The sequence below is a fragment of the Nyctereutes procyonoides genome, unplaced genomic scaffold (assembly GCF_905146905.1).
Source record: "Nyctereutes procyonoides isolate TBG_1078 unplaced genomic scaffold, NYPRO_anot_genome, whole genome shotgun sequence".
In the NCBI taxonomy this organism is placed as follows: Eukaryota; Metazoa; Chordata; class Mammalia; order Carnivora; family Canidae; genus Nyctereutes; species Nyctereutes procyonoides.
In genome coordinates this window covers 62,039,545-62,052,544 of record NW_026575043.1, presented here as the reverse complement: position 1 = coordinate 62,052,544, position 13,000 = coordinate 62,039,545, and the positions used below count along the sequence as shown (strand labels likewise).

At 49.7% G+C, this 13,000-nt stretch overlaps 1 protein-coding gene across 1 annotated transcript in view; it reads left to right on the top strand.

The window, feature by feature from the left end:
* Nucleotides 1–547: 547 nt before the first annotated feature.
* The window catches only part of LOC129508332 (transmembrane protein 132D-like), a 157,164-nt gene continuing 144,711 nt past the window's right edge, over nt 548–13,000 (top strand). The window contains exon 1 of the mRNA XM_055323288.1: nt 548–626. Within this exon, the coding sequence (XP_055179263.1) occupies nt 548–626 (79 nt within the window). The remainder of the gene's footprint in view (nt 627–13,000) is intronic.

The following is a 13,000-nucleotide window of genomic DNA, read 5'->3' as shown; positions in this document are numbered from 1 at the left end:
CCCGGTGCCGTGCGCTCTGCGCTCCGCGCGCGGGGGCCGGAGCCGGGCGCGCGGGGGGCGGGGGCGGGGGTGGGGCGGCGGCGGCGGCGGCGGCGCCAAACTTCGGGCGCGGGCGGCATGGGGACCGTGCGCCCGCTCGCCCCCCGCCGCCCCGCGCGCCCGGCCTGCCCGCCGGGGGCCCCAGCGCCGCCGCCGCCGCCGCCCCGCCGCCCCGCCGCCCGCGCGCCCTAGCCGGCTGCCGCGCTCCCGAGGCGCCCCTCGCCCGCCCGCGGGAGGGCCGACCCCGCGCGGACCCGAACCCGAGCCCGAGCCCGAGCCCGAGCCCGAGCCCGGCGCCCGGCGGGGGCGAGGGGTGGGGTTTGCGGCGCGCGCCGGCCTCGGGGGAGCGAGTCCGGAGCCGCGCGCGGTCGTCCCCGGCCGGCCATGGGCTGGCGGGCGGAGGGCGCAGGGCCCCGCGGCTGCTCGCGCCCCTAGCCCGGCCGGCTCGGCCCCCGCTGGCTGCGCCCCGACGGCGCCGGAGCAGAGGAGCCGCGCTCGGGGGTCCGGGATGAGCCCGTCTGAGATGGGGACGCCGTGGCACCGCTGGTCCCGCGTGCTCATCGGCCTGGCCGCCCTATTCTCCGAAGGTGAGCGCCGCCGCCCCCGGCCCGGCACCAACTTTGCCGGGAGTGAGGGTGGGGGAGTGTGCGTGGCTGGGGTGGCCGGGACGGAGGGCGTGGGTGCCGCGTGCGCGTGTGCACGCGCGCGGGCGGCCGCTCTGCAGCAGGTGCCCCCCCGGAGGACTTGGCGGACCCTGCCCGGGGACGCGAGGAAAGACCGCCCCGAATTAGGGGAGGGGGCCCCGGAGAGCCCGGAAAGGCGAGGGGGGCGCGGGGAGGGCTGGGCTCCGGGTCAGCGGGGGAGGCTTGGGGGAACCGGGAAGGGCCCCGGCATGTGCGCTCGGCTTTCCCCGCTGGCGCCGACCTGCGAGCAAAGGATTCCAGCGCACTCCTGTCCTGTGCATGGGAATGTATTTGGGGTCTGGGAGGCAGCCGCCCACAGGGCCCGGCTCTAGGCTCCCAGAGTGACCCGAGTGCCCCTAGGACAGGCCTGAGGGCCTTTGCGCGCGGGGTCTGCCCGGGCGCGGGCTGCAGCCCCTCCACGGGTCACCCAAGTTATCCCCGCAGAGCCGGACCGGAGCTGTGAGCAGAGGCGGATAGTCTCCATGTGACCCCCTCTCCCTCCGCCGGCACCCCAGCGGCTTCGGAAGCCCCGGACGCTTAATTCTTTGAAGGGAAATTATGTGATTCGCGCCGGGGGTTGTAGAAGGAACCAGCAATTCTTTCTCATTATTGATCAGGACTCTTTATTCGTGTGCAGTTCCCTGCGGGCGCCTCCTTTCCTCCAGGGGAATCCTTTAGGAAAGTGGATGTTCCTGCAAGTCTGCAGTGTGTACCCCCAAATCCCTGAAAACGGATTTTTCTGCTAAGATTTTCCAGATGAGACCCCTCTCAGAAACTTCAGAGCCACTTATCATGGGCAGAGTCTTTTAATTACAGAAATCTCCTTCTGTGAGCTTTATCAGAATCAGGGAGGTTTTGATACTAGGAGAAGACGGGCCACTGGCGGGGGTCTGAGCTGCTGTGGGTGGAGGGAGAGGAAGCCTGCTCAGCCTGCCAGCTGTCTTCTGAGTGCTGTTGCACTGCTCCTAATGAGGAATTGGTGCAATCCTGAGGACCAGAGCCTCCAGGATTTAGGATGTGCACAAGAAACCAAAGAAAAGGTTGATGAATTCAGTGAATCCAACCCAGGCAGATGTTAGGTTAAAAACAAAACAAAACAAAACAAAACCCTAATCCAAGGCAACAGCAGCCCAGCAGACTTGCCTATGGCTGCAAGGCATGGCTTTTATTGGCTGTCACTTGATTTTCTAATAGGAATAGGCTTCTCTGTTTTTATGCTGCAATAACAAGGCTTTATTAAGAAGGGTTCAGAATAGCTTGGTAAATAGGACGTAACTATCGTGTCTCTCTGGGTACGTCCATAGTTTTGTTACTGATTTCTTTACTAGACTGAGTAGTGCCGAAGAAAACAGTTATTACCTCTGATGCCTTTGAACTTTTTCAAGTGGAAACCTGAAAATGTCCTTAAAACAGGGGCCTCTGTGATGTGTGTGTCTGGGGGGTGGTGTGGCGGGGGCGGGGGGGGGGGGCTCTGCTCATGAAATAATGCTACCAGCCCAGCATGTGACCTATTTTGTGTGTTGAATGGAGAGACCTCAACTCAGCCACACTGTTCAGAAGTGAGTCAGTTTTGTGTGGATTTTCAGAGTGAGCGTGGTGCTGAGCCCAGGGTCGGTTGTTCAGCGATTTTTCACACTGTACCCAAGAATAAGAAAAAGTTTGACCCTTCTAATTAATGCCTTTGTGCTGTATGCAACTTGCTGGTGATTTCTAGATGCAGGGATGGTTTGTTGTGGTTCCCGTGTGTTCGCATCACTTTTCCTTCTAAGATTCTCTGACCACCCGGAAGTGTTAAACCAGCTGGAAATCAAATATGGATTATATTTATTTAAATTTTAAAATATGGACTATATTTAACCGGATTTTAATTGGAAGCAAACATACACACACACACACACACACACACACACAGAGGCATGCATGCATGTAATCCAAAGTGCACAGTTGGTCTGGGGCTGATAGAAGAATGGAGATTGTGTCCAAATACTAAACGTCTCCTTCAGCATATCATTGTTTTTACTGTATTGCTTTCGTTCCTTCCAAACATGGATCCTTGAATGAACAGATATGCACATTTTAATGCAGACTGATTTCCTTGAACCTCACATATATTTACATTTCACAAGCAGGAAGTCATTGGTCACAGAGCGAACCCACTCTTCTATAGATCTTTTGAAAAACAAAAAGAAAGCTTCATTGCTTGTACTTCTGTCCCCAGGGACCTAGAGACGCTATTACGAAATCAACAGGTTCCCAGCCATGCTCACCTATGGTCCCAGCCTTTTCTGGAGAATGGGCTTATGTCCAGTTGCCAGAGAGCTTGTGTCTTATGTGTAGGGTCCAGTCTTATTGGGAACTTGATGGAAGTTCATTCTGGGGCAGGGGCCAGGCAGGAGTATGTCAGGTAAGGGCTGATAAGACAAATGAATCTGAACACAGGACGTGGGCAGAGAGCAGGCAGTTCTCATGCACAAGATCAAGGTGGCCACACTTAGGCTGCTTGTCTGGACTTTCACCTGCAGAGTTTCTCCTGCAGAGTTACTTTGTTCTCCTGCAAATGCCGGTGAGGAGCAGACCATCAGAGCCCTGGGGCTGGACCTGTCTCAGGGCTGTGCTGGCCCAGTAGCATCCTGGGCAGTGGCCTTCTTGGTGTGTCTTCCTGCACAGTGTGTTTCTGTATGTAAAGCTTCCATCTTAGGTCAGAAGAGAAGCATCAGGCGGCCAGAGGGCCTCCTCTTGGCGGATATGTCCAGGAGAAGTCCAGTACAGCTCTGGACTCAGAGGAGCTTTGGTTTACAGTGATGCCTTGTCTGGGTTTTCAGGGGAGGAGCTACCTAGGAGGGAGCCCGTTGGTGTGGGTGAGAGAGAGACAGAGACAGAGACTGAGACAGACTTTTTTGCTTACATTTAAACAATGTCATAATTAAAGGGCCATGGGAACAGGGAGATCATTAACTTTCATTTTTTTTTCTGAATAAAGTTGAATAAGAAATATGATTTCATAGATTTCTATGTTCATAGAAAGGTAGAATTCCAAGTATGAGAATCTGTTTAATTTGGTTCCATTCTGGAAGCCAAGAAAAAAATGAAAAACAAAACAAAACTCCAAAAATACACTATTGCAGAAGCTTATACTACTACCTTCTATTTTTGTCTCGTCTATCCATTTATCTACTCGTCCATTTATTCAGCCAGTCATTATCCATCCATCCATCCATCCATCCATCCATCCATCCATCCTTTTATTCATCAGTCTGTTCTATCCATCCATCCACCCATCTCATTCATCCACCCAGCCCCTATCCATCCATCCTTCCATCCATTCTTCCATCCATCCCATCCATCCATCCATCCACAAATTACCACAGAAATGGTGGCTTAAAACAACAAATTTATTCTCTCACAGTTCTGGAGGCCAGAAGTCCAAAATCAGTAGCAATGGGCCAAAATCGAGGTGTCAGCAGAAGGCTTCAGGGGAGAGTTGTGTCTTACCTCTTTCAGCTTCTGGTGGCTGGCTGCCTGCACCTTGCCCCTCGGCAGCATCACTACAGTCGTGCAGGCCAGTGGCTTCCCGCCTCTCTTTTCTGTCCTCACATCATCTTCTGCTCTCTCTGTTTGAGTGTGAAGTCTCCCACCACCTCCTTTTAGAAGCATACCCTTGCATTGAGGGACCACCAGAACAATCCACAACGTCATCTCCCACCTTACTCAATCTGATCTGCAAAGATCCTCCCCCCACTAAGGGGACATTCAGAGGTTCAAGGGATTTGGACATGGATATCTTTCATGTGTTCATTTTCCAACCTTTTGTGGGAGTGACATCCTACAACTATATTCTATCTCCTGTTCTAAATTTCAAGTTCTTCTGGGGGCCACCCTGTGTATTTTTCTCTCTGGCTTCAATTTCTCTTCGGTACATAGTATGCTTCTTTGGACCTTGAAGGGGTTCAGTCGGTTTTCAAGTATGGTTAACACTGTGGAATACTGCTGAAAGAACCTTAGCCTGGTGGTAAAATTGTTTGATGCTGTTTTTCCTGCCCGTTATTCAGAGTGCTGCAGGAAATACTTTGGTCAATCATCATAACAGCTAATTTCTTGAGTAATTAGTGTATGCCAGCCACTGTGCCGAGTGATTTATGAAAATGATTTTTGGGGAGAGAATTTTCACATAAACCTCACTGGGTGGAATTTGCTCTTAACCCCATCTTACAGATGCAGAAAGTAAGGCTCAGAGCATAAGTAACGACCAGAAAGTGGCAGAGTCTGAATTCTGATTAGCCCATCCTGTTAGCCTGCCTCCATTCTGCTTGTGGTTTTTGTGATCACTAAAAACTAACCCGTTCATGTGAGGAGCCCCACGTGTGGATGATTGAGTACTGAGAGGCTTCCATTTGAGTTTTGGCTCAGAGCCTAGTGTATGGTTGGCGCTCAACACAACACACAAGGGTTGAGGCACCGACCTCCACCCTGCAGAGTAAAAATCCGTTTATAACCTTGACTCCCCCAAACGTCACTGCTCATAGCCCACCATTGACTGGGAGCCTTACCGATAATGCACACAGTCGATGAGCACATATCGTGCATGTTACATGTATTACCGTATTCTTATAATAAAGTCAGGTAGAGAAAATAAAATATTACTCAGGAAACCGTAAGAAGATACATTTTCAGGACAAGACTGTGTTTATCGAAAAAGATCCACATACAAGTTCAATCCCCTGTTTGACAAATGGGTAAATGAACATCCTGCTCTTTAATTTCTTCCACCATTATTTTCTGGCAGCGGTCAGGAACGGGACCTGAAAGGGGCTACAATGGAGATCTTAAAAAATGCCTTATTTAAAAATTTTTTAAATACTTTGTTTATTTTATTACTTACTATTACTTTTTATCTACTGATTAGTTTATGATTTATTATTACTTTTATTTACTTATTTATTTTTATTATTTGTTTATTTTATTACTTACTATTACTTTTTATCTACTGATTAGTTTATGATTTATTATTACTTTTATTTACTTATTTATTTTATTTTTAAGTGCTTATCATTGAAGCGTAGTTGATGTACCGCATTCTGTTAGTTTCGGACACACAGCGTGGTGCTTGGCGCTCACCGTGATCACTGCTGTCACTGCCTGTCACCGCCTCCCGCCAGACAGCATTGTTCCGGTCTCATTGACTGTCTTCCCCACGCTATACTCTTCATCCCTGTGACATACTTATTTTATACCTGGAAGTTTGAACCTCTTAATCTCTTAATCCCTTAATCTCTTAAAATACAGATTTTAATTCCCAGACTGTCAGAAAGGGCAAGGGCAGTGATCTGATGTTGTGGAGTGTTAACTAGCATTCTAACACACCCTGGGGAGGGGAGGGCTGATGTGTGGCCCCCAGGCCTGGGCATAGGGGTGGCCCTTTGGAGAAATTATGAAGAGTGAGAAAGAAGCATGTGAAATGAAGGCAAAAATATTTTTTGCTCTCAAAAGGAGAATGATGGGTCCGGTGGATGTGTGCACTAGTGAGTTTGACTCTGATGCCAGACCGTGAGCAGGAGTGAGCTGCAGAGTCTCCTGGGGGTGCCAGCACAGGAAGGGGGTGGTCACTGGGGTCTGCCCTGCACTTGTCCGGGAGTGAGACTAAAGGCTCAGAATATGCATCTATCATTTTTATCATTTATTCCGGAAACACCTGCTTCTAGGAAGGAATGAGGGGAGCATCCAGCAGCCTGCGGCCGTGTCTTCTTCACCTCTGCTATCAGACGCTGGTTATTTACTTATTTATACACACACACACACACACACACATACATACATACACATACATACATACGCTGGTTTTAAGGGTTATTTTTGTACAGAAATACCGCCCAAGATTTCCTGCCACTTCCAGAGACTGTGTAAGACTCTGCAAAGGTAGAAGATCCTTGAACTTAAAAGTAAACAAACTGCTGGCATCCACTGGAAAAGAGACTCGAGTGTGTATTGTCAGAGCAGATAGAAAACAACAGGAGCCAAGGTAAAGAATATATTTGAAAGAGCAGAAAGGATATGAACGTCCATCTCTTTGAAGGAAAGCGTGGAAGGAGATTTGGGTACACATTTGAAAAGACAGGCCGTCACAGAGCTTTTAGCTCCTACTGCCATTATGTTCTTTCGTGCATGTGAGACACAGTAGGTTCTCGTGTTTATGAAGGCATCACAGAGCAGGCTTACTAAGTTGAGAGGAGGACAGTCAGGTTTCATCCGCGTCCTTGCGTGTGTTTATTATGTTCCTCGTGGGGAAAGCCGTCCTGACAGGTGGAGGATGCTGTAGCTAGCAAGGTATTTGACACCCTCCTTTAGGACAATGTGGCAGTGAGTGATTTTGACTTGATCTCGCCGGTTCCCCCACCTGCTCCCATTCCCTGTTCCCTGGGTGCCTCTCTTCCGGCAGGTGACACAGGGCAGCTACTGCTTCTCGCTGCAGCCGAAGGCAGGCAGCACAAGAGCCACATGCCTGACTTTTGGCTCCGGGAGCCGATGTCCAGCAACAAAAGGCCAAAAATTTGGGAGAACAGATACTGACAGGCACGTTTGCTTGCTCCCTCTCTCCTTCCTTACCATGGTAAATATTTTTTCGTGGGGAGCAAGGGGAGGGAAATGTACAGTGAGCTTGGATGCTTCAATGCTTCTGAGATGCTCAGTCACTTTACTTCAGTGGTAGAGGAGACAATGATATTTTCCCAGATGTGCTGGAGAGTCCCCAAGGAGGAGCACCTGCCCTGAATCTTGCGGGGAGATGCAGAGGAAATGCCTGCGCATGAAGACCAGGCAGGGTGCTCCTGAGAAGTTCTGGGAGCCACAGAATGTTTTCCTGACCAGTCGGGGCGTGGTGCAGACATGGCTGTGTGGGTGGGGAGGTGGCACAGGTGACCTCCGGAGGTCCTGAGGTCAAGACCATGGAGATGTAGCCGTGGTCCTCATGGAATGACCCCAGGAGACCAGATGCCATGTGGACACATGACGAAGTCTTTAGGAGAAATGAACCCTTCTGGTGGCTATGGCCACTTTGACCCTCCCAGACCTTAGGCATGATCCCTGGAACCATGGGGCTTGGTGGATCTGGGCGCTCCCTGGTGGCAGATGGTGGGGGAGGGAGGTCAGCCCTGAGCACAGCCTGTGGGGTCCGGTCCCAGGGCTCCGAGCCAGTCCTTCCTGGGTGAGTGTCTGCATCTCAGGCTGGCTGGGAAAGCAAGCAGAATACTGGTGCCTGCCGGAGACAGGCAGGTGCACAGTACTGCTGTCCCGACATGGGGGCCATCTGACAGATGGGGTGGGTGGCAGGCGTGCAGCACACTGACCCCAGGGCCACCGCAGATGCCAGCCGGGGAAGTGCAGCAGTCAGGAGCTCGGGAGCAACGTTGTAGGAGGAGGCTTGGGTGCCTAGGAAGACAAGCTTAACATGGGGTGGCGGGATGGATGGGTATTTTAAGGATTTTTGTCTGTGAGAACACAGTCTTTTTCCTAAGTGCCTTTTCTGAGAACTGTTTCTTAGATCACAGTACAGGGCGGGGGAATGGGTGGGGGGAAGCTGTGTTTATCCTGAGAAGTGGTTTGCACTTTCTCCTGTGAACACCGTGAATTTTCTAAGTGAATTTCTAAGTGTCTGTCTTTGCTGTAGCTCCTAGGACTGTCTGAGCCAGATTTGCTCTGTGTATGTGTAGGAACTTAAGACAGGCCTCTTAGCATCAGCTCTATCCTTGGCTTTGTCTTCTTTTCCTGCTCCTGTCTGCCTCCGTGCCTGCGTATTCTGTCCCACAGCATTGCTTTTTTGAAAGCTACTTCAGATTAATTTTGAGATGAGGGCGAGGTAAAAATAGTCTCACCATCCAAGGACAACTGTTTTCCATTTTGATGTGTCTCATTCTTACTGTTTTCTGTGGATTTTTAATTTTTAAAAAATTTCTATTTATTTTTTAAAGATTTTATTTACTTCAGAGAGAGAGAGAGAGAGAGAAAGCGCAAGCACTGCAGGGGGGAGGGGAGAGGGAAAAGCAGACTCCCTGATGAGCAGGGAGCCCAATACAGGACTTGATCCCAGGACCCTGATACCATGACCTGAGCTGAAGGCAGACGCTCAACCACTGAGCTACCCAGGCACCCTTCTGTGGATTTTTAAAATCATGTGTTCATACTGTGGATGGTACACATAATTTGGGTTTTGGACTTTTTGAATTCTTATTTTTTTGTTGTTCTAATGTTTATATAATACATTCTCATATTTTAAAAACCTACCACAAATGTATTTTTAACGTCTGTATCATAGGTTGAAGGTTTTAGCTCTTGTTGGACATTTCCATAATTTCTAGTTTTCCACTATTATAAGGAGATCATTACCTTTGTGCATAGTTTGCTTTGAGTTACTTTCTTGGATAGATTCACAGTCATTTCATTACTGGGCCAGAGAGTATGGGTAGACCGTTTGTTGCCATGCTCTTTCCCAGAAGGTCTGTGCCTTTTCACATAGGCGTGAGCAACATGCGAGAGCATTGGTTTCTTTGAACATTGATGGTCTTCATGATGGCAGGTGGCGGTGTCCCTGGTACCCCACAACCTTTGCTGAGCACCTCAGTGTCCCTGGACACTATTCTCAATGTGTCATGGAGAAAGTCACTGCTCTTTGAGGCTGTGGCTCCTAATGCCCCAAGCTCTGTGTTTTCCCCCAAAGTATGGTCTAGTGCCCAGAGGGGCTTTGCCTCATGGAGGCTGAGGGGTTGGAGGGAGTGAAATGACAAAGTCCATGGCCACAGTAGGAGATCCAGGCAGGCACTCCCTGGGCTGCAAGTGAGGAGCCCCTCAGTCAGCAGGTGATGTGAGATGGAGAGACCATGGCTTTAGGCCTGGGGGGTTAAAGAAAGATGTGTTTAAGAATGGGGCTGAGAGGATGCTATTATTTGGTGGGAAAGAGACGGTCCCTTCTAGGACATGCTGCTTGGGAATCCCCATGACTGAAGGGCATCCGAGCAACAGGTAGATGTTCTAGTTTGCAATTTGTGGTTCTGTGATGGGATGGCATTTGAGAGACCCCCTGCTGCCCACATCATTAAATATTCCAGTTCAGCCTGCACTCTGCCTAGTTCCGAGTTTGTATGTCCAACAGGGAATGCCATGGTTCTGGGCACAGAGGGCCGTGGTTTATCTAACAGTGAGATGGGTTCCGAGGGCGCAGAAATGGGTATGAAATCCACTCTGGCAGTGTGGAAAATGGTCATAACTGTCTCTGACGAGCCGGGTGATCCAGGGCTGGGAACATTCTTGGATGAGATGGAGGGAGGGAGGATGGCATCCTTGATCTCCCCTGAAGAACTCTCTGGAAATCTCTTTCCTGTGCACTGGGCTCGTTTGGTGCTGGCCAGGATTCCTGGTCGCTGACAGTGGGTCCGTCCTGTGCAGAGCGGTTTGCTGGGCCATGGGTGCCCACCCGCTGAGCGCCGTGGGGCCTCAGCCTGCCCGGGGCACTGCCGCAGCTGCCAGGACCTCCCACCCACAGTCTTCTCCCACGCCGGGCCTCTCTCCGTACTGTGATGACCTCGGGGCGATGTGCCCAGCGCCTGCCTTCGCCCCTGCCCTCCTTCTGGCACCGGGGGTCCCAGGGGCTGCGTGCTGCCACTTCCCCAGGGCTACCCGCTAAATAAGCAGACACCTGGCCCTGAGCCCGCCCTGGAACTCTGCACCCAGAGATGCCTGCCCGTCTGCTTAATAGGACTTGAGTCTCTTCAGCGCAGGAACACACACGTCAGGAGGGTATCTGGAATCAGTGAATATTCCAGTCTTTGGTATCCAGAGAGATTCTTACCGTGTTAAAATTGATGTGTGACACTATTGACGTTGCAGAAGTCATGTTGGAGCATCTCACCTTTGTTATTTTTGTCTTCCCAGGAGGACCCCTCCTGGGCGTTTCTGACATTCCTTGCCGTGGTATTGGTAAGGAAGTGCTCAACTAAAGACTCATTTGATTTTGTTTTTTCTAGGCAATCCCTCTGCCTTCTAGGATTTGCAAGTATTCCTTGTGTTCCAGGAGGCCCACAAGAGGAGGAACATTCTGTTTAATCATCCCAAAGGCCTCTAGATTACTGTCCTCAGGCAGCATTTAACAGATGCTGTGAAGGAAGAAGTCAAAGCAGGTCTTCAGCTGGGATACAGAGCAAAGTGTAATACCGTCTCCAGGAAGCTATGGATTCAGTGGAAATGCTCCACCTGAGTTTTTTTGTTTAAAGAAACACTTTGTAGAGATGCCTGAGTGGCTCAGTGGTTGAGCTTCTGCCTCTGGCTCAGGGCATGATCCCAGAAGTCTGGCATTCAGTCCCACATCGGGCTCCCCGCAGGGAGCCTGCTTCTCCCACTGCCTGTATCTCTGCCTCTCTGTGTGTGTCTCTCATGAATAAATAAATAACATCTTTTAAAAAAGAAAAAGAAATACTTTGTAGTGATAAATAATTGGGCATATTTTGGTTGCAGGCATGAAACAAAAATGTGAGGTGGCCTAAGGGGTACATTAGTGAGGACAGGGCAGCTCAAGTGCAGTAATGAGCAAGATTCTGTGTCTCGGTGGCTTAATCTGGGAAATATTTCTTATCCACTGCGAGTCTAATTGACCTACTTTCATCTTGTTGTTATGCCTTTTGGAGCACCCGGTCCCCAAGGTTGTCGCAGTAGGGGAAGAGAGGGCTAGGATATCATGTGGGATTCACTTAAAGTCCAGGGTTGGAACTGCCTTCACTACTTATGCTGACATCCCATCGACCAGCATTTAGAAACAGTCTCGATCTAACTGCAGGGAGGACTGGATAATGTAAAGCAGCACATACACATTTGGTAAACCCTCACAGTCTTTGCCAGGAGGGAGAAGGAAACATGTTGGTTCATGTACCTGAAATTCTATGGGCAGATGGCATCAGGCAAGGCTTGATCCAGGTGCTTAGGTGATGCCAAAAGGACCTAGAGTCTCTCTGCTCCTCTTTACCTGTATTTTTTTAAAAAAGAGATTTTATTTATTTATTCATGAGAGACAGAGAGAGAGAGAGGGAGGCTGAGACATAGGCAGAGGGAGAAGGAGGCTCCAGGCAGGGAGCCTGATGCAGGACTTGATCCCAGGACCCCAGGATCATGACCTGAGCCAAAGGCAGATACTCAACCACTGAGCCACCCATGTGTCCCCTCTTTAACTGTATTGCTTCTATAATTAGAGACACTGACCCTCACTTAGGCAAGATGTTTCCCAGCTCAGAATTATATCTCCTTTCTTGAGATTCACTGAAAAGAAAGCATTCCTGATAATAGTTCCATCAAAGTTCTGGACCTGCTCTGGATAGGCCACATTGCTCCGTGAACTTCCCTGAACCCAGTGGCTGTGCCCAGGAGGACGAGGCTGTGTCCCATAAGCATGTGCCCCATGCTTCAGGATGAAGCAGTGAGCTCCCCCTTTGGAGCCTGGAGAGGGAATCCACCCAGATCACCTGTTTGGAAAAGAAGAGAGCATGATGCATACCGTTCAGAATACTATTACCCAAAAGGGGTCATGGACGCTGGACGTCCGCCATAAGAGCAATATTCCACTCGTAGAGTTGTGGTAATTTTAAACCTGTTATGAAAATGTTCACGTGTTCTCCAATATTTAACCTTGAAGGGGATTTTGTATTCCTGCTCAGGTGACAACTCTCAGTATAGAATTGTACCCTCTCAGAGAAGTGATTCTATCCTTCTAGTGTTTAAATGTAATGTACGCTTTTGTCTCCAATGATTGTAATTTTTCAGAGTCCTTAATTAGATGTAAAATCTATGCACAATGGAAATTACTGCTGTGGTTAAATATTTGCATTATGTGCTGTTAAAAGCAAGCATCAAAACACGCAATTGCTTGTTTTACAAGCATTCAATATTTTGAAATGTGAGGTCCCTGAAAGCCCTGGGAATTCTTTTGGAAGGGGGAGAGAACTGCTCAGATCATGTAATTTACATTTTTGGGAGAGGCATGTCGGCATGGGGAGGGGAATGGTGGTTTTGATGCACAGCCGTGCAAAGTGCAGCTCAGCCGGGTCCCTGTCCCACAAAGTGAGCCTTCTGCTCAATTTCTGGAGCTCCAGTTTCACGTTAGGGAGTCACATAGTACAAAGAAGTGTGACCTGAAAATGATGCAGAGAAACGATTTCCAAGGTGCTCTGGATCATAGATTAATATTTTACATTTTGGAGAAGGGTTCCAAGGTGTATTTGGGTCAAATGTCTCATTTATACTCTTTT